Source organism: Phalacrocorax aristotelis, chromosome 2 (genome assembly GCF_949628215.1).
Source record: "Phalacrocorax aristotelis chromosome 2, bGulAri2.1, whole genome shotgun sequence".
NCBI classification, from domain to species: domain Eukaryota; kingdom Metazoa; phylum Chordata; class Aves; order Suliformes; family Phalacrocoracidae; genus Phalacrocorax; species Phalacrocorax aristotelis.
In genome coordinates, this window is record NC_134277.1 from 127,895,629 (window position 1) to 127,922,280 (window position 26,652).

General features: G+C 41.0%; 1 protein-coding gene across 1 annotated transcript in view; it reads left to right on the forward strand.

The window, feature by feature from the left end:
* CLVS1 (clavesin 1) overlaps positions 1-26,652 on the forward strand; it is a 99,986-nt gene that overhangs the window by 10,804 nt on the left and 62,530 nt on the right. Inside the window, exon 2 of the mRNA XM_075085110.1 lies at positions 20,875-21,049. Coding sequence (XP_074941211.1) covers positions 20,875-21,049 — 175 coding nt within the window. The remainder of the gene's footprint in view (positions 1-20,874; positions 21,050-26,652) is intronic.

A 26,652-nucleotide genomic window follows, 5' to 3' on the forward strand; every position in this document is an offset into this window, starting at 1 on the left:
AGGAATGTTGTCTGCAGGACACCAGTAGTTAATCACCTTTACTCACCTCAGCTGACCTGTAACCGAAATACTAGCATGGGAGACAAACCTGAGCTAAGTCAAGAAAAGAATAGTAAAGCAAAGTAACTGAAAATATGACAATGTAATAAAAATTGAGGAAAATAAGAGATAGGATAGGAATCTTCCTATATATAAAAGTTGAATAAAAGGTGGTTTTGAGAAGTTCCCCATTTCCTTAAGGATGGGAATACAGAATTAAAAAAAAACAAACAAACAACAAAGCAATCTTAAACAGAATTAAGATTTCAAAAAGTTAGAAAACATTTTGCAGTGATTAAGTTGGTTCAGGACCTGAACAGGTAACTGAGGTGCTCTGTGGACTTCTCATCACTGGACTTTTTACTGAAGTCAGATGCAAACTAGGAGTACTTAGGGTGATGCAGTGCAGGAGATGTAAGACTCCTATCCTGTAACTTCCTATCCCCTACTTCTAGGATTAATTTTGCTTTGTCAGAAGCCTCTGAGGAGGATAAACTCAGAAGATATCTTGCAATTTAAGAACATAAGCATCGTATCACTAAGCTCTGGTGCCTAGAAGTCCACCAGACTATCTCATATATAAGAAATGTTGTGTAAAAATAATTTTCGGATCTGGGATTCTGGATACATGCTGGATGTTTTGTGCGTCAACTATATTTAAAAATAAATAGTTCTGATATTTTATGGTGGTCCAGTGATATTGTTTCCTATGGTGGAGCTGTGTCTCCCACACATGGGAGACTCACTCTATTGTTGCAAAACTCATTTTCTCCAAGGTCTATTGCAGCCTTCTTTCTGGATCAGAACCTGTTTGAAACCACTAAATAATGCGCGTATGCTAACTTTGTGAAAAGGTTGTTATGCCTATCTGTGATGTGGAAAATTGCAGAACCTCTAGGTAAATACCCCGTCAGGAAATAGTCCTCCAGTGGGGGCTTTCTGACATGACCCCAGTAAAAGTAGTTCTAAGGTTTAAGGAAAGCATTGGTGAGGAAGTACTCTGTCAGGAGGAGCATGCACATGCGGTGAGTGAGAATGGCACTTTCTTGTGTCTGTCTTACTTTCAGAGGTACTGAGTTTTCCCATGGAAGGGAACTTCTGAAGTACTGAGTGTGGCTGTTTGTGAAACGCCATGGTGCAGACATAATGTTGACTACGTGTTCATGGATGGAATGCTCCAGCCAATGCAGGAGCCACGTAGCCTGTCCTGTTGACTGCCATTGAGGAGGATAGCACCAGAAGGGCCTTCAGAGCTCTTGCTGGCCCTGTTAATCAGCAGCCACATCCCTACATCCAAGGAAATTTAATTAGTGTAAAGCCATTTTCATTTTAACTCTGGAATACACTGGGGTATGCTTCTGGCACAGCTGGGTATCTAGTCCCCAGGATGTTAAATGCTGTTCTTGAATACTACTGGACCTACCAAGCCAAAAATACTGTCTTACTAGAGTGGGTTTGAACTTTAAGGAGTTTACGGTTCTCTCTCGTTCAGCTGCACAAGAGTAAGGGAAAGACAGTGAATAACAAAGGTTATATTAACATATAATGGAGGGGGGTAACCTACAGGCAATTGTCAAATGTAATAACATGCACAGACTTTAAATGCAGCTGCATCAAAACTCTTGCTCAGTGAATCCAGACCATGGCTGTTGAACTGGGTGACCAGTTATTGCACGATGTATCTAGGAGGGCATTGCACTCATACCAGCCAGTTGTGCTCACCAGCAACGAATTTCCTGCGTGAATTTGTTAATTTTTTGCTATCAGCCCTAACACACTAGATGAAAAAAAAAAGCAAGGCTTAACCCCTGACCTAGAAAGTTTGCAATCTAAATGGACAAGAGAAAGACTTTCCTAAATGAAGAAGAGTATGTCAGGGGGTCAGGTGCTCCCTGGGGCAGCAGGGCAGGGCCAAGCGACTTGCAGCTGACTGCATCCCATGGCAGGAGTGCACCCCGGGTCTAATGGAGGGGCTCACAGGGATCAAACACAGTCAGGCAGTGAATCAGTGACACAGGGAAGAAATAACTCAATGTTTCCTACTTGTCACACCACTGCCTCGAAGGCAAGGTCTTCTTTAACGCTGCTTCCCAAAAGACAAAGAAGGAAACCTGAACTGGCCCCTACCTGACCCACAGAGAGACTTCAGTCCTGGTCCAGCTTTTACACCAGGGTGGGCAGGACTAACCTCTTTGCCTACTTTTTTCTCCCTCAAAGAAGCTCTACATCTCCTAAAGTTATGGTGGAAAATAAATCTCTTGGCTGCTAGCTATGTCTGGCCGAGGCTATGGCTCACTATAAATGTCTACAAACAGATGTTTGGTAAAAAAAATCGTTATTTTGTTTTCCTGAAGTACCCAGAAAGATAAGAAGTGTTGCTATACTAATGGTATGTTTAGAAAACAACCATTTGCAAGGCTGACGGTGCTGAGCAATTAAGGAGGGCACACAAGCCATGGACAAGACTCATTTCTGCATGTGGTGAATTGCTCTGGTGTGAGCATGGCAGGATAATAGAAAATGAAGCAAAGGGAGAAAATTGAAATAGTTATGCTGGAAGAAGTGCCCAACATCATGAAGCAGGTGAGATTTATAGCTCAGCACCCTGATTAACTGTGTCCTCTGAGGAGAGGCTCTGGCCAGAACTGGGGGGAGTGGCAGACTGTAGGGGTGAAGTGCTATGGCCAGGCGGAGGGGAGGAAGGTGTTCATCAATGACCTGCTCGCACAAGGTCCCACTGTGCCAGTGCTGTATAGTGTCATGCAATTTCCTACTTCTGGGATGAAAAATGGTCTAATTCATAACTACAGCCATGATGTGGAGCCCTTAATAAAAGTAGTGTACATGACTAAGAATAGGTGAACTAAAAGCCTTTTTTACAACTTTCATGAAACTATAAGTTAAAAGATTGCATGGCTGAAGCCAGGGAGCCTCCTTATCTAATTCTTTCAAAAACATATAGGGTTACTGCATTTCCAAAGGGCAAGAAGACAAAGAAAGGTTTTTTTCATAACATCTGATTCAGCAGTGCATATACTCCACATGCATGCGAGCAACCCCCACAAATTCAACAATGGAGACAAAATGCAGCAATGAGACTATTCATATGCTTTACATTACACATTTGCTTAAGTACCTTATGGCTTAGTATACTTCTCTTGCAGAAGTGAAACTTTTAAGCACTGTTGATTAATACTAAAATTACAAAATATTAACCAAAGTGAAGTCAAATGAATGCAAGGGAATGGAAACATCAAGTGTTCTGGCAGATCAGGGGGAAAAAAACATGGAAAGGTTGGAAGCGCTCTGCTTTTTGTGTGTTTTTGTGGAGTGAAACTGACTGCAGCATATTGGGATTCATTTTGCAGAGACTTGATCACTTGTAGTTTTTCTCTGATATTGCCATAAGGCCTTTTTAGTAACATTTCTGTGAAGTCAAAGCATTGGCTAGAATAAAGAGAAGTATGCTTTTAAGCAAATGAATTCTGCTGTTGTAACAAGTGTGTCTTAAGACTGTGCTTAGACCTTTAGGAATGAACTCTTCCTGCCTAATTTTCCTCTTTCGATACAGTGTAAACAGTGAGGCAATAACAGACAAAAAAGGACACCCAAAATAGTATTAACAAACCCTGCACCTGTAACAAGCCATCCCATAACACCAAATTACAGCTTTTATATCTTAAATCTTCCAAAGGCCACATTTTCCCTGTTATGGTGCAAGCATCCCCAGTGCCATCTCCTGAAAGGTAGGTTTTGCTACTTTTAAAGACGACTTCACGGTGCAGCTATTCCAATAAATCATAATATGTTCATGGTAACACCCAATCCCTTATTTTCTTACCATCGAACCACTTAGATCTCAAGGAAAATTAATTGTGACTTCCTGTTTTCATAAAGGTTTTTTATGGGAAGGAATAGATGAGAAAATCAGGTGTTTCTTTGTAAACAAGCTTGTACAAATGAGTGCATGCAACTGTTTTCCAGAAAACAAGAAGTAAAGAACAAGGGATGATTTATTTGCTCAAAACTTCCACGTTTACCTCTAATACTGACGTTTTCCTTCTGGCATTTTTCTCAAGGCCATGTAACTAGACTTGCTGTGGCAATGTCTGATGATCCTTTTTCTGCCTCTTTTTTGCTGACTTTTGACAAAATAGGGCCTCCCCTCTGTCTGTATGTTCACTGAAGTGATCACTACTGCTTGTGTTTGGAGTAAAGATCCTGATTGTTCCAGCTAACTGCCTCCTACAAATACCAATGTGAGGTCTGGCAGGATGTCATTGTGCATTAAGTTCAAAAGCGCAAAAATTTTAGCTGTCTACTATTTTCTGTACTTAATTGTTACATATGTTTCTCCATGAGCAATTATTTATAATTGAATGAGTAGTGCAGAGTAGTGACTTCAATTAACCACATTTCTTCAGTAATTCTCTGTATTGACTATGTGAGAATTCCTATTAGAAGTGTAAAAAAAACAAACCTGAATTAATTGTATTAGCTTCACAATAAAACACAATACAAACAGAATTAGAAGAGTATAAAACATTACACCATCAATTTACAGTTTACAGTTGTTCAGAAAACATAAAACACAGCCCTTTCCCCCAGAAACAGCAAACCCTGAAATAGTGGTTGCCAGAAGGCAAAGACTAAACACTCACACATACAAGTATCCTCTATAGTCCAGAGGTTAGAGTGATTTAGGAGGTTGCTGATAACTTGTGTAATAAGATGAAAAATGAAGCTTTCCTTTCAGAATTCCTAACATTGTAATTCACATGAAATTTTGCTTTCAGCTCAGCTGAATTTTAATAGTTTATGAACGACTTAAATTGTTTTTCACTGGCAATTCCTGAGAAAATTTGAGAGTGCGCCAAAATAATAATGGAACTTTACTATTCCAAGGCAAGGATGACACTGCACCTGCAACACTAATCTGTACTCTACTGGGAATTGGCATGTACCAAAAAATTGTACTAGCTTCAGGGGAATAGAGGATAGCAGGCGGTGTTTCCTTTCACCATTACCATATATGTAAGGCTGCACAACCCTACTGCTGCTTTCTTTGGCATCTCAACTTAAACAGTTACTACACCCCACTGCTGTCAATTGACACAAAGATCCATTCCATCCCATCCAAGAAAAAGCCTTCATGCTGCTAGATTTTAAAATTAGTAATCTTGGTTAAAAGGCAGAATTTATTGTAGAAATTTAAGGTTTCAAATCCTGATAATGAAATACAAGTAGAGAATTGATTAAATGGTTCAGGTAGATTGCCCATTCTTTTCTTTTTTTTTTTAAATACGGAAATTAGGTATCAAGCCATTGCATTCACAGAAGACGAAGCACAGTTTTAAAATATGTTTAATTTTTCTCTTTGTGATTATGGTATATGAATTAATGCTTAAAAAATTATTATAGCCTATTTTGTCCACTGATCCTGTACAGGGGCATTTTGAGAACAACTGTAACCTTGACAGTTTCTAATTTTCAATTTGCAACCTGTATTTTAATATTTTTGTCCCATAATTACCTCATCTGTTTTGAGAAAGCCAGTCTAAACACTTGTATTTCTAAATGAGGTGGGCAAGTCCCAATAATTTGTTCAGGTTGCTGCTTTGCAAATTTCCACTAGGCTTTCTGTGGTGCAGGGAGTACTTCTAGGCTTACCTCTTTTCCCTTTGTCTTGCAATTGCCTCAGAAAACTGTATTTTGCAACTTCAAGGACAAAAAAAAAAAAAAAAAAAAAGAAAGAAGACCCTTCCAAAAGACTATTTTGTCAGAGAAACCCCATAAATCCCAGGAAAGCTCACTTCCTCGCTTGCAAAGCATTAGGTAGTTGTAGCTGTCTCTGGATCTGAACATTTTTTGTTCCTCTTACCCAACCTATTCTGCATAAGCGGGAGGAAAATGCACAGAAAAAGGTATTTATCTTCCTTTAGGCAGACCTCTTTTGCTCAGTTACTGTCATCCATGCAAAAACACACTTAGTAAAAGGCTATGAATGATACATAGTATAGACCTGATGATACTTGATTTCTGTATTCAGTAACTTCCCTTCAAAAAAAGCAATCACCTCACACACTGGAGTCATTAGAGAAGCAGTTGTCATTCATACTGCCTGTAAAACTAAATTCAACACAAGTTCCTAAGGTTACTCTTACAATGATATGGTAAATTCAGACTGATGGTGTCGTCCGTAACTTTTGTTTTCTACTTGGTAGTTATAAATTTCTTTCAGTTACCCGTCTTTTATTGATTGATGTGTTGGGGAGTCGTGTGTCCTTGGAATCCAGATCTCCCAAAGCAACTTCTTGTCAGCTGCTTTCCATGTGGGAGGTCCAACACTCAACGAGGTCTGAGGCAAACCTGGAAAATGTAAGAAAACGTGCCTTTTTCTAATTCCACTGGTAACATTTGACCAGACTCCTCCCTGGTGGTTGGGTCGCATCACATTTTTTCTCATTAAGGATTCTGTGAAGTCTGGAGTCTTCTACAGATATCTCTCATATACATTTTCAATGGGTTTCTGGAAAAAAAAATAAATCTGCTCTCTGAGGGGGAATGGTTGTTGTTATTCATTCTTTCACTTTCTTCAGCGTTGTTGTGTGAAATATGATTCACTCAAAAGTGGCTAGCATGAAGACTGCTCGGTTTTTTTGAGCTTCATGGCACTGCATATTGTTTTCAGCGCATCTGTGCAAAGCAGTTTCTTTGTGGCTGGCAGCATCATGATCCCATACACTTTTAGCGGCCTTCTCTATTTCATAAATCTACACGTGTTCAATTTTTCTGGTCCTTCTCCCCTGCTTAGCTCAATCATTATAGCAAATTTTCTTCAACATTGTTTCTGAAGAGATCTGTAGTTATTTTTTCCTAGACTGCTGTCTTATGAATCTTTATAGCATCAGTTTTGCGCTCCCCAATGATCATTTCTACATCAATAATATCAAGTTCCTCCATCTTGTCAGCTATATCAAAGTTGCCTATTGTTCCAGTGGGAAACCTCTTTGATATCTAATGCTTGACACATCTTTTCATTCACTTATGAGAAATTATTAGAATATTTTCATGTCTGTATTTTATTGCCCCTGAAGGGCTCCAACTAAAATAATTTATAACACTTTTGTGATTGACATCGCTTTTCTACATCTTTTTAACATCTGTTACTTTCACTGCCCAGATCTAAGTACATGCATAAGCTTAGGTATATGCTTATTTACATGATTTAATAGCCATTTTAGGTGTTTACTAAGATATACTTGCACTTCTATTTTTTGACACTTCTTATGTCTTGATAATCTCTTACCCAATATCTCTGAACAGATTCATCTTTATTTGCCTTTGGTGATGACATCCCACATGGTTTCATCAGCCTGTTCTTGCTGTTCTAGAAAAGCCCTAATATGCTGTCCACCAGACAGGCAGAGGGACCGCTAAGCTTCTCCAAGCTTTTTAGTAACATCATCATTTTTGTGTCATCCTCTATATTATAATAGTTAATGTGCCATTTGTACTGAAGAGACGTTGTAAGACTGTGATGTTTCTGATTGCTTTCTTTGCAAATTATTTCTTGGTTTTCACTGGTGGCATTGCTGCTCACTGCCCATACTTGCTCTGCTTTTCTCTTTCTTTCCTCCTGAAAGGAGGAAAAAAAACGTGGTCTCTCTGTTTCTTTGCTATGCCATCTGGTGATACCAAAACTACTTTGCAATTTTTTATGTGGAGATATATACTACTACCACAGGATGATCTTGCCAATGAAGATACAAAGGCCATTTTCCACCATCTTCGTGTAGTCATGCCATTACTGCGGGGTCTGAAACAGTCTGTCTGTGTGTGCATTCATTTCACACAGGCCAAGGAGGATGTTGCACTGGGATGTTGTATTTTATTTTTTCTTATTTGTGTTATGTTTTCATTAAGGACATAGTACTGCATGCCTGTCACCTTCAGACACAGTGTCTGGAATTTCATCTACAGGGCCTTACCCATAAATTGGTCTCAGTTTATTGTGGCTTTTCACCACAGTCAGCTCAGCTCTGCTTTTCCTACTGGATAGGTTGTCATTTTTTGTCTTCCTACTGGATAGATTGTCATTTCTTGAGCCTGATGCAATCTGCTCCTGACCATCTGGCCTCACTCAGTTTTCCAGTTTTCCTATGATTTTTTTCTGATTTTTTTTCAGCCTGTAGAATCAAATGTACCTTTCATAATTCCATACACAAGAAAACAGGACCCTGCAGCAGAATATTTTTCAAAATATAAGCTGCTTTCACAGGCAAGTTTTGACTCTATCTGTCAAGCACACTGGTTGTAAGGTATTTGTGGCTCTAACAATCTGAAACTTTGCTGAACCAGATTTCTTCTCTGACCTTAAAGCTTCATAAAGATTTCAGACTAGGTACTGGAAGGAAAGAGGTGTCTTCATGCATACCTTTTGGGTTCATTGTCAGCTTATGATTACCAACTGAAAGTTCATTACTGTAATTTCAAGCACACAGAAGGAATCTGCTGCTTAGCTGAACAGTTAAACTTTCCAACAGAGATAGAGAAAACTGAGATTCTGAATGAACTTCCAGGCATTCTGCTACATTTTTCAAAGCTTTCTGGATTGATGAGTGCTGTGTGAGTAACCAGGTGCTGTTTGAATATCCCTAAGGGATAATATGACTTTTGTAGTTCTCAACCCAGCACTTTCAGAATATATGCATTGGTGAGCAGTTATTTGATTTTAACTTTACTCTTTGATCTAGTCATCACTGACGTCTGCTGTAAGAATGACTGGTTGCAACCAAAGGGGCAATTAGATAATTTTATTAGAATGTCTAAGGTAAAATACGTAAATATACCATTTAGTTAGGTAATCAAAAATCTTTCTGTGAAGTTTGTATTAGAGTCGTTTCAGAAAAGTTAATAAATATATGGGTGAATTACTGCCTTGCACATAAAAATGGCCCTGATACTTCAGGCAGAGAGTAGGATTTTTAAGTGGCAAAATTACGTTGTCACAATGCCCAGCAGTGATATTCTTTTGGCAGACATAGGTGAGGTAAGTGGTGATGTGACAAAAAGTAAATGGAAAGTTGTGTAGATTGGTGAAGATTAGCAAAATTGTGGAAAACTCTAGAATCACCTAAAAAAGCAGCATTTATCATGCAAAGAACTCTAAGTCCAGCATAAGAACAGGTTGGTTTTAGTATGTAGCCACATCTTGTATGCAGATCCTTTATCCTCGCTTAACTCTAAGCAGTTTCTTCAGGGTTTTCAATTACTTTTAACCTTTTAAGAAAAACATCAGGTCATTATGGAGAGCACAATTAAGAAGTGTACTTATTGTGCAGTGGTGGTCAGAAAAGTTAATTAGATGTTAGGCTGCATTAAGAATGAGATGGAGAATAAATAGAAAAAGATAACATATTCTTTTATGTGTGCTGATATTCCAAACTCACCTTGAATACTGAATTCACTTTACATTGTATTATCTCAGAAAGAAGGGGATGTAAAAAATATAACTGTCAAAAGAAAAAAAAAAGAGCAAGGAAAGGAATTCATTAGCATTATGAACAAGTGAGGCAATTGCATCAGAAGGGAGCAAAAAGGGCTATTTCAAATGGAAAGGTGTTGAAGATGCAGTAGAAATATAGCTAAAGGAGATATAGTGGGATCATACAGAGAAAGCATTATAGCAGGGAGACTGAATTGGTGATGCCACTTGTACCTTCTTCTAATAACAGAACAAAGGAGCTGTATAATTGCTTTCTGTGATTAAACAGTAGCTTCATGATGTTCAAAAGAAAGTCCTTTGCCTTTCTGTAATGAAAAATTAACTTGTGGAACACAATGATGCAAGAAATCGAGCAAATAGCTTAGTGTGATGCAAGGATGGATTGCAGTGCCAAGAGGGAATAAGAAAAGGCTAGGCAATCACACAGAATAAAATAAAACAATAGAGGTCATCAATCTTAATGCTGCTAACCATAAGCCATTCATGTACCAGCATTCATTTTATTCATTATTACTACAGCTGTGCTTTGAGGGAACGGTATCACAACGTCGGTAAGATCATGATAGGAGATTAAAAACCACCTCTCAGACAGTATCCTGAGCTGTGACTGTCAGTGTGTTCCCGCATGTTATTTCCTAAATTTCTAACGGTCGAGACCACTAATGTGAAACCACCACAGACTCTCTGACTGTGCTCCTGCAGGAATGCAGTCTTTGCTCATCTTCCCCATGTTCCTTGCAGGGGGCACTGCATTTGGGACTATCCAGGCAAATTTCTGCAGTGGGTCTGTAGTTTTGATTTATTGATTGCATTTAGGCATTGTAGCGTAGGACTTTAATAACTTCCGCAGTATCATAACACACTGCCTGTGATTGTCACTTATTGCTTCTCAACAGAGGAATTTGCACAGTGTGCAAGCATGATGTTGCCCTGGGTACTAAAAAGGCAAGAAAATCAACAGTGTGTAGCTCAGAGATACTGCCTCCTGGAGGAATAAAACAAATTCACAGCCAGAGGAACAGTCGTATTGCACCTGGGATTCAATTCTGGCCTTTCCTTTCAGCAGCAGTCTGCAAAGCAGAACTGCAGACTGCTCCTCAGAGGCTTCACCCTGCACGGAGCTGAGCGCTCTGCCTGGAGCCCAGCCAAGACATTAGCCTGGTGGCTGGGCTGCCCTACTGCACCCAGGTGGACTCCTTGTGTGTGATCGCTAAGCTTGCACTGTGCTGGGATGCAATCGGTTGCCTGCTGCATTTGGGATCAAGTTTCTGGAGAGCTCAGGGGGCGGGGATGTTTTTTTAAGGTCTCAGGAGCATAACAGTTTTATGCTTTGTCTTGGACTGATGCCCTGCTCGATGATTTAACAAGTCCCTGGGCTGAGGCAAAGGGAAGAGCAGATGTCACCTACCCGCTCCCCTGTGTAGGTCACTTTGGTGGAAGCTGGTCCCACCAGGGGTCCAAAGAGCACCACCTGCACTCTCCCTCCCCAAGCACAGGGGCTGCAAAGGTCCCTGTTTTTCAGCCAAATTACATGTAAGAAAGGGTCCTTGCACAGTCACATTAAGATCAGGGACAAAGTATTCATTTGGTAACGGTGCTCACAATATGAATGAGTGTATGTAGGAGGAGATTCGTAACACTGACTTGAATGTGGAGCGTGTAATTCAGGGGCTATGGGTTGCTATGGAGTTCAGCTGAAGCGGAAAGTGACAGAAAAAGACCTCATAATACTTGTATATAGAAGAACCTCAAGTAGAAACATAACATGGGGAATATTTTTATATCTTTACGAAAACCACTGAGAGGCAATTTTTGCATAAGAGAATAAACCAATGTAGTTTCTTTCTGAAGGCTGGTACGTTTCCCTCTCACTGGCAATGGCAGAGGCTTCCAGCTCACTCCAAGCCAGCCAGATATCTGTGAGTGACTGGCCTCCATTCAGTCATAAGCTAAGCAGTGGATTTCTGATGTTGTTAAATACAGGTCTCAGCTTAGTCTACTCTATTCTTTGTACCTAATGCACTGTTGAACTAACCTTTTCCAAAGGAAAAAATCAGTACACTTATCTATTCATTCTGATATCCTGGATGTAAAGTTACTTTGGAATTTTATTTATAGACTCACACAGATGCTGTGGGGAAAAACTTGCTATCTTTTCATTACAAAACAGGAGTGATGCCTGTCTGAGCTGACATGCTGGAACAGCCTAAGATAGCTACACTGGATGTGACAGAAGAATAATTTGGAGCTCTGACATTAACTTAATGCAACCTGTGTTTTACTCAGTAGGAGTTTTATCTGCATATATTCTGGTTCTACAGAGAAATTTTAAAAATCTGTAACTTAACTTTGGCATGGCAAAGAAAGGGTTGGTACACCACAAAATAACAAAAAAATCTCAGATTATTGTGTAAGAATTTATCCAGTTTGTGTGCTGGTGAATTATTCAGATTTTTGCAGCTAATGAGTTTAAACGGCTTTGAATTGTTTTATGAAGAAAGTTACCCATGACTGGTCAAAATATTTGTTGTGAACATTTGCTGTGAACACAGCCCATTTTCTCTGTGAATCGTAGACAAGCCTTGCTAATTTCTGTGCACATATGCGCTATTCAGACCTCAGACAGATGAGACAAACAAGCCCTTTTCAGTGCATGAGTCAGCTGTGAGCTCCCCTGTTCGCCTGTTCATCTTCTCTGGTGCAGGATTAGTCAACTGGGCCACCATGTTTACTCACGATCCTTCATTTTGCAGTTATTCTTCCTGGTTATTCTTCAGTCAAGGGCTGCCTGGCATTGTGAAGGGTTCATATGAGGGGCCTTTCCTCACCAAAAGGTCATAAAATGTGAAAATCAGGTCTTGCAGTGGTTCAACTGACTGCCATTTCCCTCTGATGCCAGAGGGGCAGGGTACCTACTCATGATCATGAGTTTAAATCAAGAATGAATCCCCAAGGACAGTATGTCAGTAATTTCCAGTCCTTTTTTTCAGCAGAGGTGAGTTTAAAACTTCTAAAATAAATACATGCATTAAAAAACACCTCAAATGTTTTCTAAGAACGCATTATTGGAAGATGGGGTTTTCTTGTCATTACTTCATGAGTAGAAAGGAGGATTTAATCTGCTGAAATAAATGATGTTGTATGATTTATCAACACCTGTTCAAAACCCAATGCTGACTGGATTCCAAGGGCTTTTCCATGAACACCGTACCTTCGCCGCATGTGGGAGCAATTCAAAATGCACCTTCCTGTGTTCTCCCTCCTCCACCAGTGGTCAACCTGCTTGTTGTTCATGTCTCCCTGTCTAAGCCTTTCCTTACAGCTTTTCAGCTTCGATTAGCTCAAATAATTTGGGGCAACCTGAGCATGTTTTTCTAGTCCTTCTTTCTGCCTCCTCTTCTGCACATTTTTCCCAGTGGGAATCCTCCTTGCAGGGCAGTACCAGCTCTCCCCTACTAGAAACCAAGTGTGCATTTCTGGTCTCCATTGGTGATTTACTGTGTGGGAAGGGAACAAAGCGAGATGTGGTCTCTTACCTCATTTGTATCTATGCCGTGTTTGCAGCTTGCTAAATGTTATTCAGCCTTGGCTATAGTGTTTTTGTGAGGTGTATTATACTGTCTTCTTAGGTGTTCAGGCTCAACGAAATCAGTTTTATAGAATCATAGAATCATTAAGGTTGGAAAAGACCTCTAAGATCGTCAAGGTCAACCACCAACCCAACACTACCATGTCTCCTAAACCATGTCCTGAAGTGCCACGTCTACACATCTTTTAAATACCTCCAGGGATGGTGACTCCACCACCTCTCTGGGCTGCCTCTTCCAATGCCTGACCACTCTTTCAGTGAAGAAATTTTTCATAATATCCAATCTAAATCACCCCTGATGCACCTTGAAGCCATTTCCTCTCGTTTTATCACTAGTAAATTGGGAGAAGAGACCAACACCCACCTCACTACAACCTCCTTTCAGGTAGTTTTAGGGAACAATAAGGTCTCCCCTCAGCCTCCTCTTCTCCAGGCTAAACGACCCCAGTTCACAGAATCACAGAATCACAGAATCACAGAATGATAGGGGTTGGAAGGGACCTCTGGAGATCACCTCGTCCAATCCCCCTGCTTGAGCAGGGACACCTAGAGCAGGGGGCACAGGAACGCGTCCAGGTGAGTTTTGAATGTCTCAAGGGAGGGAGACTCCACAACCTCCCTGGGCAGCCTGTTCCCCTGCTCTGTCACCCTCACAGGAAAGAAATTTTTCCTCATGTTTAGCTGGAACTCCCTGTGTTCCAACTTGTGCCCATTGCCCCTTGGCCTGTCGTTGGGCACTATTGAAAAGAGCCTAGTCCCATCGTCCTGCAACCTCCCTTTAGATATTTATAAGCATTGATGAAACCCTGCCTCAGTCTTCTCTTGTCCAGGCTGAACAAACCCAAGTGTCTCAGCCTTTCCAGTCTCCTGATCATCTCAGTAGCTCTCCACTGGACTTGCTGAAGCAGTTCCCTGTCCTTCTTTAACTGGGGGGCCCAGAACTGGACACAGTACTCCAAATGTGGTCTCACTAGGGCAGAGCAGAGGGGGAGGATAACCTCTCTCGACCTGCTGGCCACACTCCTTTTAATGCACCCCAGGATACTGTTGGGCCTTCTTGGCCACAAGGGCACAGTGCTGGCTCATGGTTAGCTTGTTGTCCACCAGCACTCCCAGGTCCTTCTCAACAGAGCTGCTTTCCAGCAGGTCAGCCCCCAGCCTGTACTGGTGCATGGGGTTGTTCCTCCCAGGGTGCAGGACCTTAAACTTGCTTTTGTTGAATTCGATAAGGTTCCCCTCGGCCCAGGTCTCCAGCCTGTCCAGGTCTCGCTGGGTGGCAGCACAGCCTTCTGGTATATCAGCCACTCCTCCCAGCTTGGTATCATCAGCGAACTTGCTGAGGGCACACTCCATCCCATCATCCAGGTCATTGATGAATATGTTGAACAGGACTGGACCCAGCACAGACCCCTGGGGAACACCGCTAGTGACAGGACTCCATCCAGACTCTGCTCTGTTGATCATGACCCTCAGAGTTCTGTTGTTAAGCCAGTTCTCTGTCCACCTCACTGTCCACTCATCTAACCCACACTTCCTTAGCTTGCCCATAAGGATGCTATGGGAGACAGTGTCGAACACCTTACTGAAGTCAAGACAGACAACATCCACTGCTCTCCCTTTGTTGACCCATCCAGTCTCACAATCATAGAAGGCTATCAGGTTGGTCAAGCATGATCTTCCCTTGGTGAATCCATGTTGACCGTTTCTGATAATCTTCTTGTCCTCTACATGCCTGGAGATGACCTCCAGGATGAACTGCTCCATCACCTTTCCAGGGACGGAGGTGAGGCTGACTGGCTTATAGTTTTCCAGGTCCTCCTTCTTGCCCTTTTTGAAGATTGGAGTGACATTTGCTTTCCTCCAGTCCTCGGGCACCTCTCCTGTCCTCCACAACCTTTCAAAGATGATGGGCAGTGGCTCAGCAAGAACATCCGCCAGCATCCCATCGGGGCCCATGGATTTGCAAGGATCCAGTTTGCATAGCTGATCTCTGACCCAGTCCTTCTCAACCAATAGTAAGTCTTCCTTTGTCCAGATTTTTTTTCTCTCTTCTGGGGGCTGAGATGCCTGAGGGCCAGCCTTAGCAATAAAGACTGAGGCAAAAAAGGCATCCAGTAACTCTGCCTTCTCTGCATCCTGCATCACGAGGGCCCCTTCCCTGTTCAGCAGTGGGCCCACTGTATCCCCAGTCTTCCTTTTACTGCTGATGTATTTAAAGAAGCCCTTCTTGTTATCTTTGATGTGCATTGCCAGATTTAATTCCAAGTGGACCTTGGCCTTCCTCGTCGCATCTCTGCATACCCTGAAAACATTCCTCCCAAGTGGCCAGTCCCTTTTTCCACATACTGTGAACCTCCCTCTTCCATTTAAGTTTCTCTAGAAGCTCTTTGCTTATTCATGCAGGTCTCCTGGCTCCTCTGCCTGACTTCTTCCTCTTAGGGATGCACTGATCTTGAGCTCAGAGGAAGTTGTCCTTGAATACTATCCAGCTTTCTTGGACTCCCCTGCCTTTTAGAGCCCTAGCCCATGGGATTCCTCCTAGTGGGTCTTTGAATAGGCCAAAGTTGGCCCTCTTGAAGTCCAAGGTTGTAATCCAACTTGTTGCCCTGCTTCTACCATGCAGTATCCTAAACTCGACCATCTCATGGTCACTGCAGCCAAGGCTATCCCCAACTCTCACATCCTCAACCAGCCCTTCCTTGTTTGTTATGATGAGGCCAAGCAGCACATCTCGCCTTTTTGGCTCCTCCACCACCTACATCAAAAAGTCGCCCTCGATGCTCTGCAGGAACCTTCTGGATCATGCATGGCTCGCTGTGTTGCTTTTCCAGCAAATATCAGGGTGGTATAAATATCATGGTCCCCTATGAGGACCAGGGCCTGCGATTGTGAGGCTACTTCCAGCTGTCTGTAGAAGGCTTCATCAGCTTCCTTTTCTTGATCAGGTGGCCTGTAGCAAACGCCCACAACAGTGTCACCCATATTTTGCTGTCCCTTAATTTTTTACATACAAGCTCTCAACCTGTTCTCCTTCCACTCCAAGGCAGAGCTCGATGCATTCCAGTTGCTCCCTCACATAAAGAGCAACTCCCCCACCTTGCCTTGCTGGTCTGTCTTTCCTGAAAAGCCTGTAGCCATCCATGACCACATTCCAGTCATATAAGCTATCCCACCATGTCTCTGTGATTGCAGTGAGATCATGGCCCTGTGACTGCACGCAGACCTGTAGTTCCTCCTGTTTATTCCCCATGCTGCGTGCGTTGGCGTACAGGCATTTCAGAAAGGTGCTTGAGCATACAGGTTTCCCAGAGGGGTGTATGAGGACCCACTATAGCCATGCATACCCTTGAGGTGGTTGGTCGTCTGATTGCCATCTCAAGAGGCCGCTATGGTGCCTTTATCACTGCTCAGGTTGTCCTGCCTTATTCCCCCATTGTGATGGCATTAGCATTGCCAGTTTGTCCCCCTCCCCCCAAGTTCCTCAGTTTAAAGCCCTCCTCACCAAGTTTGCCAGCCTGCTGCCAAAGATTCCCTTCCCCTTCCAGACAGGTGGAGTCCATCCCTCCCTAGCAGCCTATGATTGTTGAAGAACATCCCATTGTCATAAAAGCCAAAACCCTCACATTGACACCAGCCACGTAACCAGGAGTTGATTTGTATTATTTGCCTATTTCTAGTCGCCCATTATGCTCCAACACGTAGTACGGAGGAGAAGATAACCTGGGCACCAATATTTTTCACTTGCTTTCCCAGGGCTTTATAGTCTTCCTTAGTTCTGCCCAGTTCCCTCAACCTCTCCTCATAAGACCTGCTTATATTTCTCAGTCTTTTGTTAGCTTATGTTAAATATGATGGCATTGCAAGTTCACTTCTCTGTTATATTTCAAAGGTGATAAATTCATTGATTTGGTATCCCGAGCTGTTTTTTTAATAAGTAAAGGAATTCCTCTTATCTTTATTTAACTGCACCGCCTTTTACAGGAGAGGGGCTGTTACTGTATACTAATTTAGGGATGTTAAGCTGAGTTGCTGCAACTGCCAGGATAACGACACTGGTCCAAACTTTGTTAGCCTGCTGTCTTGTGGGACAGTCAGGATTTTTAGTGACAGTTTGTTTTTGCTTACTAGCAGACAATCTTAATAGTTTCAGCTGCCAGTACTTCTGTACATTCATACTTTTAACCATCTGAATAATCCAATTAATTTCTCTATCATGCCTAAAAGAGAGCCTTTGCTTAAGTGTTCAGAGACAGTAATGCCAAAAGCCTTTACTGACGCTATCTTTTCCAAAATATACCACTTTCTTGCAGTGTGTCTTATCTGACCTCTTATTTTCCAACAGTCCCTCAGCTTTATTATCCATGTATCTCTTCAGAATGACTGGTGGCAGAGACATGCAAATAGATCATTTAATTTCTCTGCAATGTCTTTATCCCCCTTAATTGTTCCCATTGCACCCTGGTACTCCACTGAGCCTTTTGATTCTCTCACAGCCTGCTTACACCTCTTATAATTAAGTAATTTCCTCTTATTTATTTTCATGTTATGCCTTTGGCTAATCTCTCCACCAAATCCCTCAGCTAAACCATCTTCATTTTTGTTTTACATTATTGTTCCTTACCACTAGCTTCTGTTGGGCTAACTTCCCATTTTCCAAAGGATGTTTGAAGAGCCTCTTTTGTGGTACCTTTCCATTCAGCCAAGGCAGATAGGCACTCTCCCTCCGTCATCCTTTTTGTCTTTCTGGGGCTTGTGCAAATCTTTTGTAACTCATTAGTGGCTCACTTCAGTAGGGTCCATGCTGAATCCTTACAGCACCTTACACATTTCCCTTTGTGTAATAGCAATTTATTTCACTTTTTTTTTGTGAAAGGGTTAAACTGGTGGGGAGGGAGGTTGGAGTAGGGAAGGGAACATTAAGCAAAGGAACAAAAGAGATGGACTAATAGAAAGTGGTTCTGTGTTCATGCATAGAAAATGATTTGGATGCAAATCAGTCACACAGCTGAATGGCTTGTCTCAAAGCCTCAAGATTAGGGAGCAGAGGGCTTCAGCCTCAAGTGGCACTCTGTCTGATTTCTGTCCAGACCCTGCATTCACAGTGTGCCTGCAAACAGCCCACCTGGAGGACTTGTCTGCTGCTTTCATGTCTCCTTGTACTCATCCGAAAAATGTCTTTGTGTTCATTTTGAGTTATTTCCTACACTATGTCTTAAAACTGCAAATACGTAGAGGGGCAGGAGGGATCTGGGCAGGGGACAGCCAGATTAGTTAAACACTAAGAAAACTGGGTGCCATATCTCCCAGGCAAGTAAGCTGTACTGAAAGTAGATGAAAGTACAGGTGAGAAATTGCTTAATAACCTGGTAATTTATGTAGACACCTAAACAAAGATTGGAATTCTTAACAGTAGAGTCTGAGAGGAAGATTTTGTTCAATCAAATGAAATATTTCATTGTCGTTTAGAGTTTAAGTGGGTTGTAGATATGCGTTGTACACATCATTTCCATACAGCCCTACTGAAATGATTTACAGCCTCTAAAAACATCAGAGGTAGCAGAATCATGAATATGAGTTTGAATCTTCTGTTAAGAAAAATTTTTCACCAAAATAAAGGATGAAACCTTTGGAAAAGATAGCATCAGTAAAGGCTGATCAGTAATGGCTGATCAGATCTTTTCTGATCGCAATGTGGCCCTATTTTCACACCTTCAGTAATAAGTTTTCCGTTAAAGATTTGAAAATGTGGGGTTAAATCAAGCTCTGGATCAATCCATCTTCCCCGGTCTAGTCAGAAAGCCCATCCATGAATGAATTTTGTGTTGATGCCAACATGAGAGTGGAGAACATTGGCATGTGTGTGAGGACACTTTTGGAGACACTGCACACCTCTGAGACTTTCCGTGGGGCAGTTCTTCTGGAAGGCTGATGCCCTTGAATAGGGATGCTGGGGTAGAGTAATGTAGGGTAAGTTATACATAGGTACATATCCGTAGATATGGTTTAGGGCTGCAATTGTTTTTTTCATCACTGAAAATATTGTAATTTGTTGCTGATGTATGAAAGTAATCACCTGTTTCAGCTGGGCAGTAGGTAGTATATCCATAACACAGTTTGTTTTTTAAAATAAATTTAGACTGAAGATAAATGTCAGTTGCCAATCCAATCAGTATGCCTTCACCTTACGTTGCTAAGTAAAGCACAGGTTTAGCACAGACCAAGGTTGTCCCATTACTGCAAATGAGGGAGGGGTGGCCTGGTACCCAGCAGCAACAAAGTTAAATATCTTCAAGCTCTAGTATTGCAAGTTGCCTTAGCAATTGTACTTCAGAGAGGCTTCTAGCCTAGGCAGAGAGGCATAGTTTAGAAACAGCTTTTTCAAGGGACCACATCTTAGAGAAGAAATGCATATTTCCACTCGAAACCTGCTGAAAGAAAAGAGAAAGAATAAGAAAACACTTCACCATTTATTTGTAACAGAAATTTATCACATGTTGCATCCTTGCAGGGTAGAGATCTTGATGGTAGAGAAGTTTGTTTTGACTGCACACAGGTTTTTTCTTTCAGGCAGAATTTGAAACAACGCTCTTGTAGGCTTAGATGACTTGCTTTAAATTAAAGGAAACAGCAGAAAAGGATTAAATTAAAATCTCCATGGGAGAACATGGTGTGAGCCTTCCCTGTAATAGACCTCAGGCCTCATCAAAATTTAAGAATTATGCAGAGGTAAGGCACACTGCCATAGCACCATGTTACAATTTCATTTTGCAGAAGGTTAAGCTGTACTCTCTAAAGCTTTCCTTGCTTGTTGCTCTCTAAAAGAATCTGTTGTTTGCAAATCATCTTAACGGGAAGGACGAGAAGGCCTGATTCAGCTTACTCAGGTGTAAATATGGAAAAAGTCATTAAAGTGTCCAGCTCTAGCTTTTGTAAAATGCATGAGACGGAAGTAGAAAGTGGCCCAGGCTTCTCAGTACAGAGTTTCACATTAAAGAAAACACTTCAACATTTTCTTCTCTGTCACTTGCTACCTCCTTCAGGGCCTCCAAGGTTTCTAATTATTCTCCCAGAGCCGAGGGAAGCCTTGCAGCCAGCCTATTGGTAGCTGCTAATTAATAAAGAGTTCCCATTTTGAATGGATTCAGCTATTTTTCATGTTGCATTTTGTTCACAGAAATAAGGCAACAGTCAAATTTTATTGTGCAAAGACTTGGATCACTCCCTCCACTCAAGCAGGAAGCCAGGGAGCCTAGTTGTAACCATACCACTCATACTAATATCGTACCAATTTATTTCCATTTCTGATTTTTCTCTTCATAATAGAAAGAAAAGAAGGGGGAAAAAATGCACAAACAAAAAGAACTGGTGAAGTATATCCAAAGGAGCAGGGATTTAAACTGATAGCTTCAATCTGTTTCATTTCACCACAGAGAAATATTTTCTCAAAGTAGCTTAGCTAAAATCTATTGTAAGGAATGCCAGAAGATTTGAAAAGATTTGATTCAGGGTTTATTTTATCCGTCAGTGAGCAGGACTTATCACATCAAGCAGAGGAATGTGACTTTTGGAGCAGGAGCACTTTAGTGACACCTCTGAAACAACTTCCTTTTCTAAAGAATTCTTCCAGAATAAATCCCTGTCCCTTGCTCATGCCCCATCCACAGCAAAGCTGACTATCTTGAGGTCTGAAGATAACTGCAACCATTGATTTTGGGGTTTTTTTCTGCTTTGGCTTTAGGAACTCCTTCATAGATATCCTTCGTGCTATCCTACTGTCCTTGGAAGTGCTCATCGAAGATCAGGAGCTTCAGATAAATGGCTTCATTCTAATTATAGATTGGAGCAACTTCTCCTTCAAGCAAGCCTCCAAGCTTACGCCATCTATCCTCAAACTGGCCATTGAAGGGTTACAGGTAAGTGGAGGGTAATACATGTGCCTCCAACTTCTGTTGCTGCAGCCAGTGATTTTTGCCTCAGCAGGCACTGGGCAGGGTGAAGGGTGGTGGGAGAAAATCATCCAGAATGCTTTAGTGTCCAATCCAGTCACAGCATAGATTGATTTTCAGACATTTCATCTGGATTGTCTTTCGCTTTTATTTCAGCTGTAAACTAGTGTAACCAGAATATGTGTTACTTACTGCAGCATTAAGGAGGACAGTTAGAGGTTTGAGGTTTAATCCATCAGAGAATTCAGGGGGATTAAAATCCAGCAGTGTCTGCCTTCTGGAGTGTGCAGTTCACATGCAAGCCCATCTGTATGCAGAGGAAGGGTGGCAGGAGAAGAGAGCAGTTCCCTTAGCAGATGGAAGTGTGCTGTCGTGTTCACGCGGGTGCATTTGTGTCGGAGGGAAATAAGAAGAGGGAGGACAGGCTCCCTGTCATGCCCTCATTCTGACTGCCCTAATTTGTCACACAGGCTGCTGTCATATTATGGTTCAGACTGTTCAGAGGCTGCACATCCACTTGGTGCTTGCAAATAAATAGAAGCAAGCTAAAAGCATATGCTGTTATGGGGTTAGGTGGAAAGTGAGGACAAGGGAGCTGGGGCTCGATGGGACAACCTGAGGATGAGGATAAGCTGGTGGTGTTCAGAGAGGACTTCAGTCCTTTCCACTAGAGTCTTAGCCCATCTCTGTTGTTAGATTTGAGATGTATTTTTGAGTTTGCGGTAGTCTGACACAACCTTATTAACTGTGGGTGTTTGACAGAATCCAAGCACTACTTGGGTTGGACGGACCTCTGGAGACCATCTTGTCCAACCTCCTGCTCAAAGCAGGGCTGACTTAACCTTAGACCAGATTGCTAAGGACCACATTCCATGTAGCTCTGTATTCAAAAGGAGAGGTTTTATAAGTCATTGTTTCCCCATTGTATTTTTAGTATTTTTCAGGTATCTTGCAGTCATAAATACCTCAGGAATAATCTTCCCTGGTGTGTGTGTATCTTAACTTTAACTCATATACTAGAAAGAACAATTTGTTCAACTAATTTTTTTACTAACAAATTGTCTACAATTAGATCGTGATTATCTTTATGTTATTATTCAAAAATCTGCCAGCGGTTTTAAGACTGTGTTCCCCTTTGTGCGGAATTTTCATCTGTTCTAACAAACTAGAAAGTCAAGCTGTGCAATTAGTCCCTAGGACAATACCTTATCTTCTCCTGCTGATACTATCGCTTCATCTACCTTCCTTCAGAGGATAATATTCTGTGGTTCAAAAAAACCCTCCCATCAGGGGGAAGAGAAAGCCAAGTGATGCTCATAAGGAAATAAAATTCCAGCAAGGTGTCCTTGTGCCTGTTGGAATTTTGCACCTCCAACTCTCCAATAAGAGGCCAGCCCAGCCTTCATCCCATCTGATTTCTGGCCACAGCACTGCCAGGTTGTCTGCCTACTGTGTCGAATGAGGGGACATGCCCACATTACGGCATGTCCAGCTTTGAGCAGTAAAATATTATTCCTTTCAAAGCCAGTTTCCCCTACTATGCATGTTCACAGGCTCTTCTTTGACATCCCCATCATCTGGAGGGAGCCCCCAGTGTATTTGCAGTTGCTGGCAACTACATGTGTCTGGAAGTATCAAAGCCTGGAAGTATCAAAGATGGTTTTATGGTGTCATTAACCTGACATCCTGTGCCAGGCAGTTTAAGGAGGCTGCCTTTCTTGTTGGTGGGTGGACATTTCATTTCTCATTTAAAGACACGTTATTGTCATCTTCTCCACAATATGTAGAAGTATAACTTTCTCTCTAAAAAGTACAAATTGGGATAATGTGTCCCAGACTTTTCTAACCACTGGTGGGCTTGATGACTTATAGGATTTGTGAATGCTGTACTCCAGTTTACCAGGTTTAGAAGGAAGAAATTCATGTTTATAAAGCACATATTTAGGAAGCAGTGTTGGTGGGGTTTTTTTAGGTTTGTTTTTTTTCACTATCACCAATGCTGTTGAAGTACCTTCATTAAGACTTCATTCCATTATTATTTTAAAAGACCTAGTGTTGTCCTAATGTAAAATTTATGTAAAATGTAATTGAAATGCAGGCAAGACCTACATACAGAGAAAGAGGAGTCACAATATGAGTTGCACTGGAGGTCACTGAAAGTGAAAAAGTCAAGTTCTGCTCTCATGAGATGGTGATGTCTGAAAAAAATCATGATTGTTTTAGTTCCTTGTTATTTCTCACAGCTAAGGCATTGCGCATGTACAGATGCTCAGACAGGCAGACTACATGGCAATTCCAGTCCTCCTTTCTAAGAAGAGATTTTGGGTTATATTAAGCCCTATGTAAGTCTGGTGAAGTGGATCAAAGAAAAATAATTCTCTCTTATGATTTCTAGTGAGATTGAACCCATATGTTCACCTGTTGGTGTCTAAGCCAGGAACTTCTAGCCTCTCTGTATGTAATAGCAATTCTAATGCCATGGCTGAACCATTTTTCCATAGCTTTGTTAAGCTTTCATCTGCTTCAGTATCTAAGACCATCGCTTTCTAAAATATAGACCTACTAAAAAATAAACAGTAGTGTATTTAACAATTTAAATTTATGCATTTGGTATTTTTTTCTTACTTTCAGATTGCTTTAAGCCAATTAATATATTGGCAGTTCATTTTTTTGCATTTGTATTCAGTTTATTTTTTTCTTCAAATTGCTGCTGCAGTGCATTATCACTAAGTGCAGAGAACAAACATTGCACAGGTCCATATGTTGATTCATCCTGTGTTACAAGACCAACACAGTCAAACCTAATAGACTGAGCTGTTGCTATTATACAGGATGCTCAGTTCCAAATACTGTAAAATCTGTAAACGCTCAGGGAGATGAAGTATGAATTACATCACCATATGGTTGAAAACACATTTTGCTCAATACTACTCTTTGCACTGTTTGGATTTCTGTATATATTGCATCACGCAAGGCAGCTCATTATAAGTCAACAGGGCACCTACTCTGTTCCTCAGTTATTTAATGACCTAAAAGTAGCCTTATGACTCCACTTTAAACAACAGTTGTTTGGACGCTAAACAAGTATTTGTACAGTATGGCAATCCTCATCGTACCACAGCAGCACAGGGACAAATGCGGTTTTAGTGCCTAAACCATCCCTGTTTAATGAGCTCTTCTCTTCTATCACAAGGCAATTGCTACTGCATGCTTTGAGCTCATGCCATACTCCTTTCTAGACCTTACTGATCTTTTGATATTTAACACATTAAAGAGAAGATTGTCATCTGGATAGAAAGGTGGGGAAAGAGTTGTATATAAAACCAATCTCTTTTGCCAATAACTTGATGAGTTTTGACTTCTGATCGTTATTCTTTTAATGTGAACAGCTTTCCCCCTTCACAGCATATTTCTCCCCTCTGTTCTCTTCGTCTGTGAAGTTACACTTCTCTGTGTGTAATGCTGAACTTATAATTATCCTATGATGGTAGGCATAATTTAAGTGTGTCTTAAGTTAACCAGAGACTGACCTTTTGGCATTTTGCATAACAGTTTAAAAGCATCAGAGTCTAATGGCAAAGGTAAGAAACTCATGTTGCAGTCATGAAGCACATAAGGCACGTAAAAAATGGTCACTGTGCAGGATGTTTGCTACTGACCACTGCATTTGAAGACCTCTAATAAACACGGATATTAGGGCTGAAGTGTTACAATGACCATAGCCTGGGTGTCCAGTGAAGCCCAGACTTTTTCTTTTTAATGCTTGTTGTTCTTTTCCTCAGAGGATGTAGTTGCTTTGCCTCTAGACGGGACTTGATTTTAGAGTGCTCCTACCACTGAGTACAGAGAACCAGTGTTTGCTTCTGCCTTATCCAACACCAGAGCTATGTACTGCAGTTTGCACACATATATGCGCATAGCTATTCAGAAATTCCCCCAGCTAGTACTGTGAGCAGAAATGCAGCAAAGTCTCCAACAGCATCCAGAAATATTCCAAAACTTTCAAAACAGCACAAGGTCTGATCTCACCTGCCATTGCTTTGGTGAAAACAAATTAGGACATCCATTAAAGCTGCTTTTTTTAAAAAATTATCTTCAGCTTATCATCATCCAGTGAATTTGGAAACTGGTATTTCTGGGAGGAGAGGGTAATGAAAGGAAATCGATGATGCTTGACTTAAGAAAATCTTAATCAGATATTGGTACTGATAAAATTATTCTGAAAAAAATTCTTCAAATAAAGAAAACTTGTATAAGGTTTTCTTAGAAAGTTTTTTAAGCTTTTTCTAAGCACCAATGCTGAGATCAAGTCAGATAATCAAGCTAACATGTTTATTTGGACATTATTGGAGGACATTTGGATTTATTTGGACATTATTATCCCACTTTGAAATCTGGAATGAAATACCACTTTAGGGAAAACTCAGCCTGCTTAGAATTATGTGAAGCTTTTTTATCTTTAATATGAGCAATAGATTTAAATTAGTTAAAATAGATTTTTAAAAGTTAATTTTTTTTTGGAAATTCCCTCCTACTGTAATTATGTGGGATTGAGAAACTTAATGTCAGTTAAATTATAGCGGCAGATTACTTGTCTCTTGACGCTATCTTATACAATCAAATATTTTTCCTGCTGTGCTTCTGAAGGAAGAGCTAAAATATAAAATATGCTCAAAATGCAGACTAGAATGTAGAGCTTGTAGGAAAAAAGTGCAGTCCAATATTATAACAAAGGGGTAATTTGTTTATTTCTTTTTCCAAATCTTAGTGAAAAATACGAGCCTTAGAGCTGATAAAAGTTTTCAATGGAAAGCTATTTTTTTCTTGAACAATGCCGTTTTTTCAAAATAGAAGTATTACAGTGAAATATGTTTCCAAAATTCTCTGCAAAACTCTGGAAATATGTTTCTTTCAAAAATTTTCATCTGGAAAATCAAAATACTTACCACTCCATTTCATTATGAGTGGTTTAGAAGCACTTGATTTCTTTCTTAATTGTTATCAGTTTTTGCTTTTTCAGAGTTGAAATCAAGCTGAGATAATGGAACAGTATTTCAGATCAGCATGACGTGGGTTAATAGGTGTGACTGAATCTTTGATATGGTCAGGCTGGGGATTCCGAGCAGAGCCCAGGCAGTCCTCATGCATCTGGAGACTTTGCCAAACCCTTTGCCCTGCAAGTTGGGTCTTTCCTTCACCAGCCCAGACCCTGGAGCAAGGAACTGACTCTTCTTTCCTTGTTTAAGCATATTTATACTCTGAAACCTGAGGCAGGCGTGATCTCTTTGACTTAGCACTTCCCATTGAACTCTTTATGAGTCAGTCATGTGAAGGATGTAGGCTATGAAATGCCTTACATAGTGACTCTAAGATACTGCTAGTCTTTCTACAGTGTTTCTGAACATAATACTGCGGTTACTTGAAAGTTGAAAGTAAGTGAGAATCCACATCACAACACACTGAAGAACACTCTGAAAAGGCTTGTTCTAGCTCAGCCTTTCTGTAGAATTCTGTAGTGTAGGGAGAAGTCTGTCTATGTTATAAATATCCGATGATGCTGTTATGTCTCA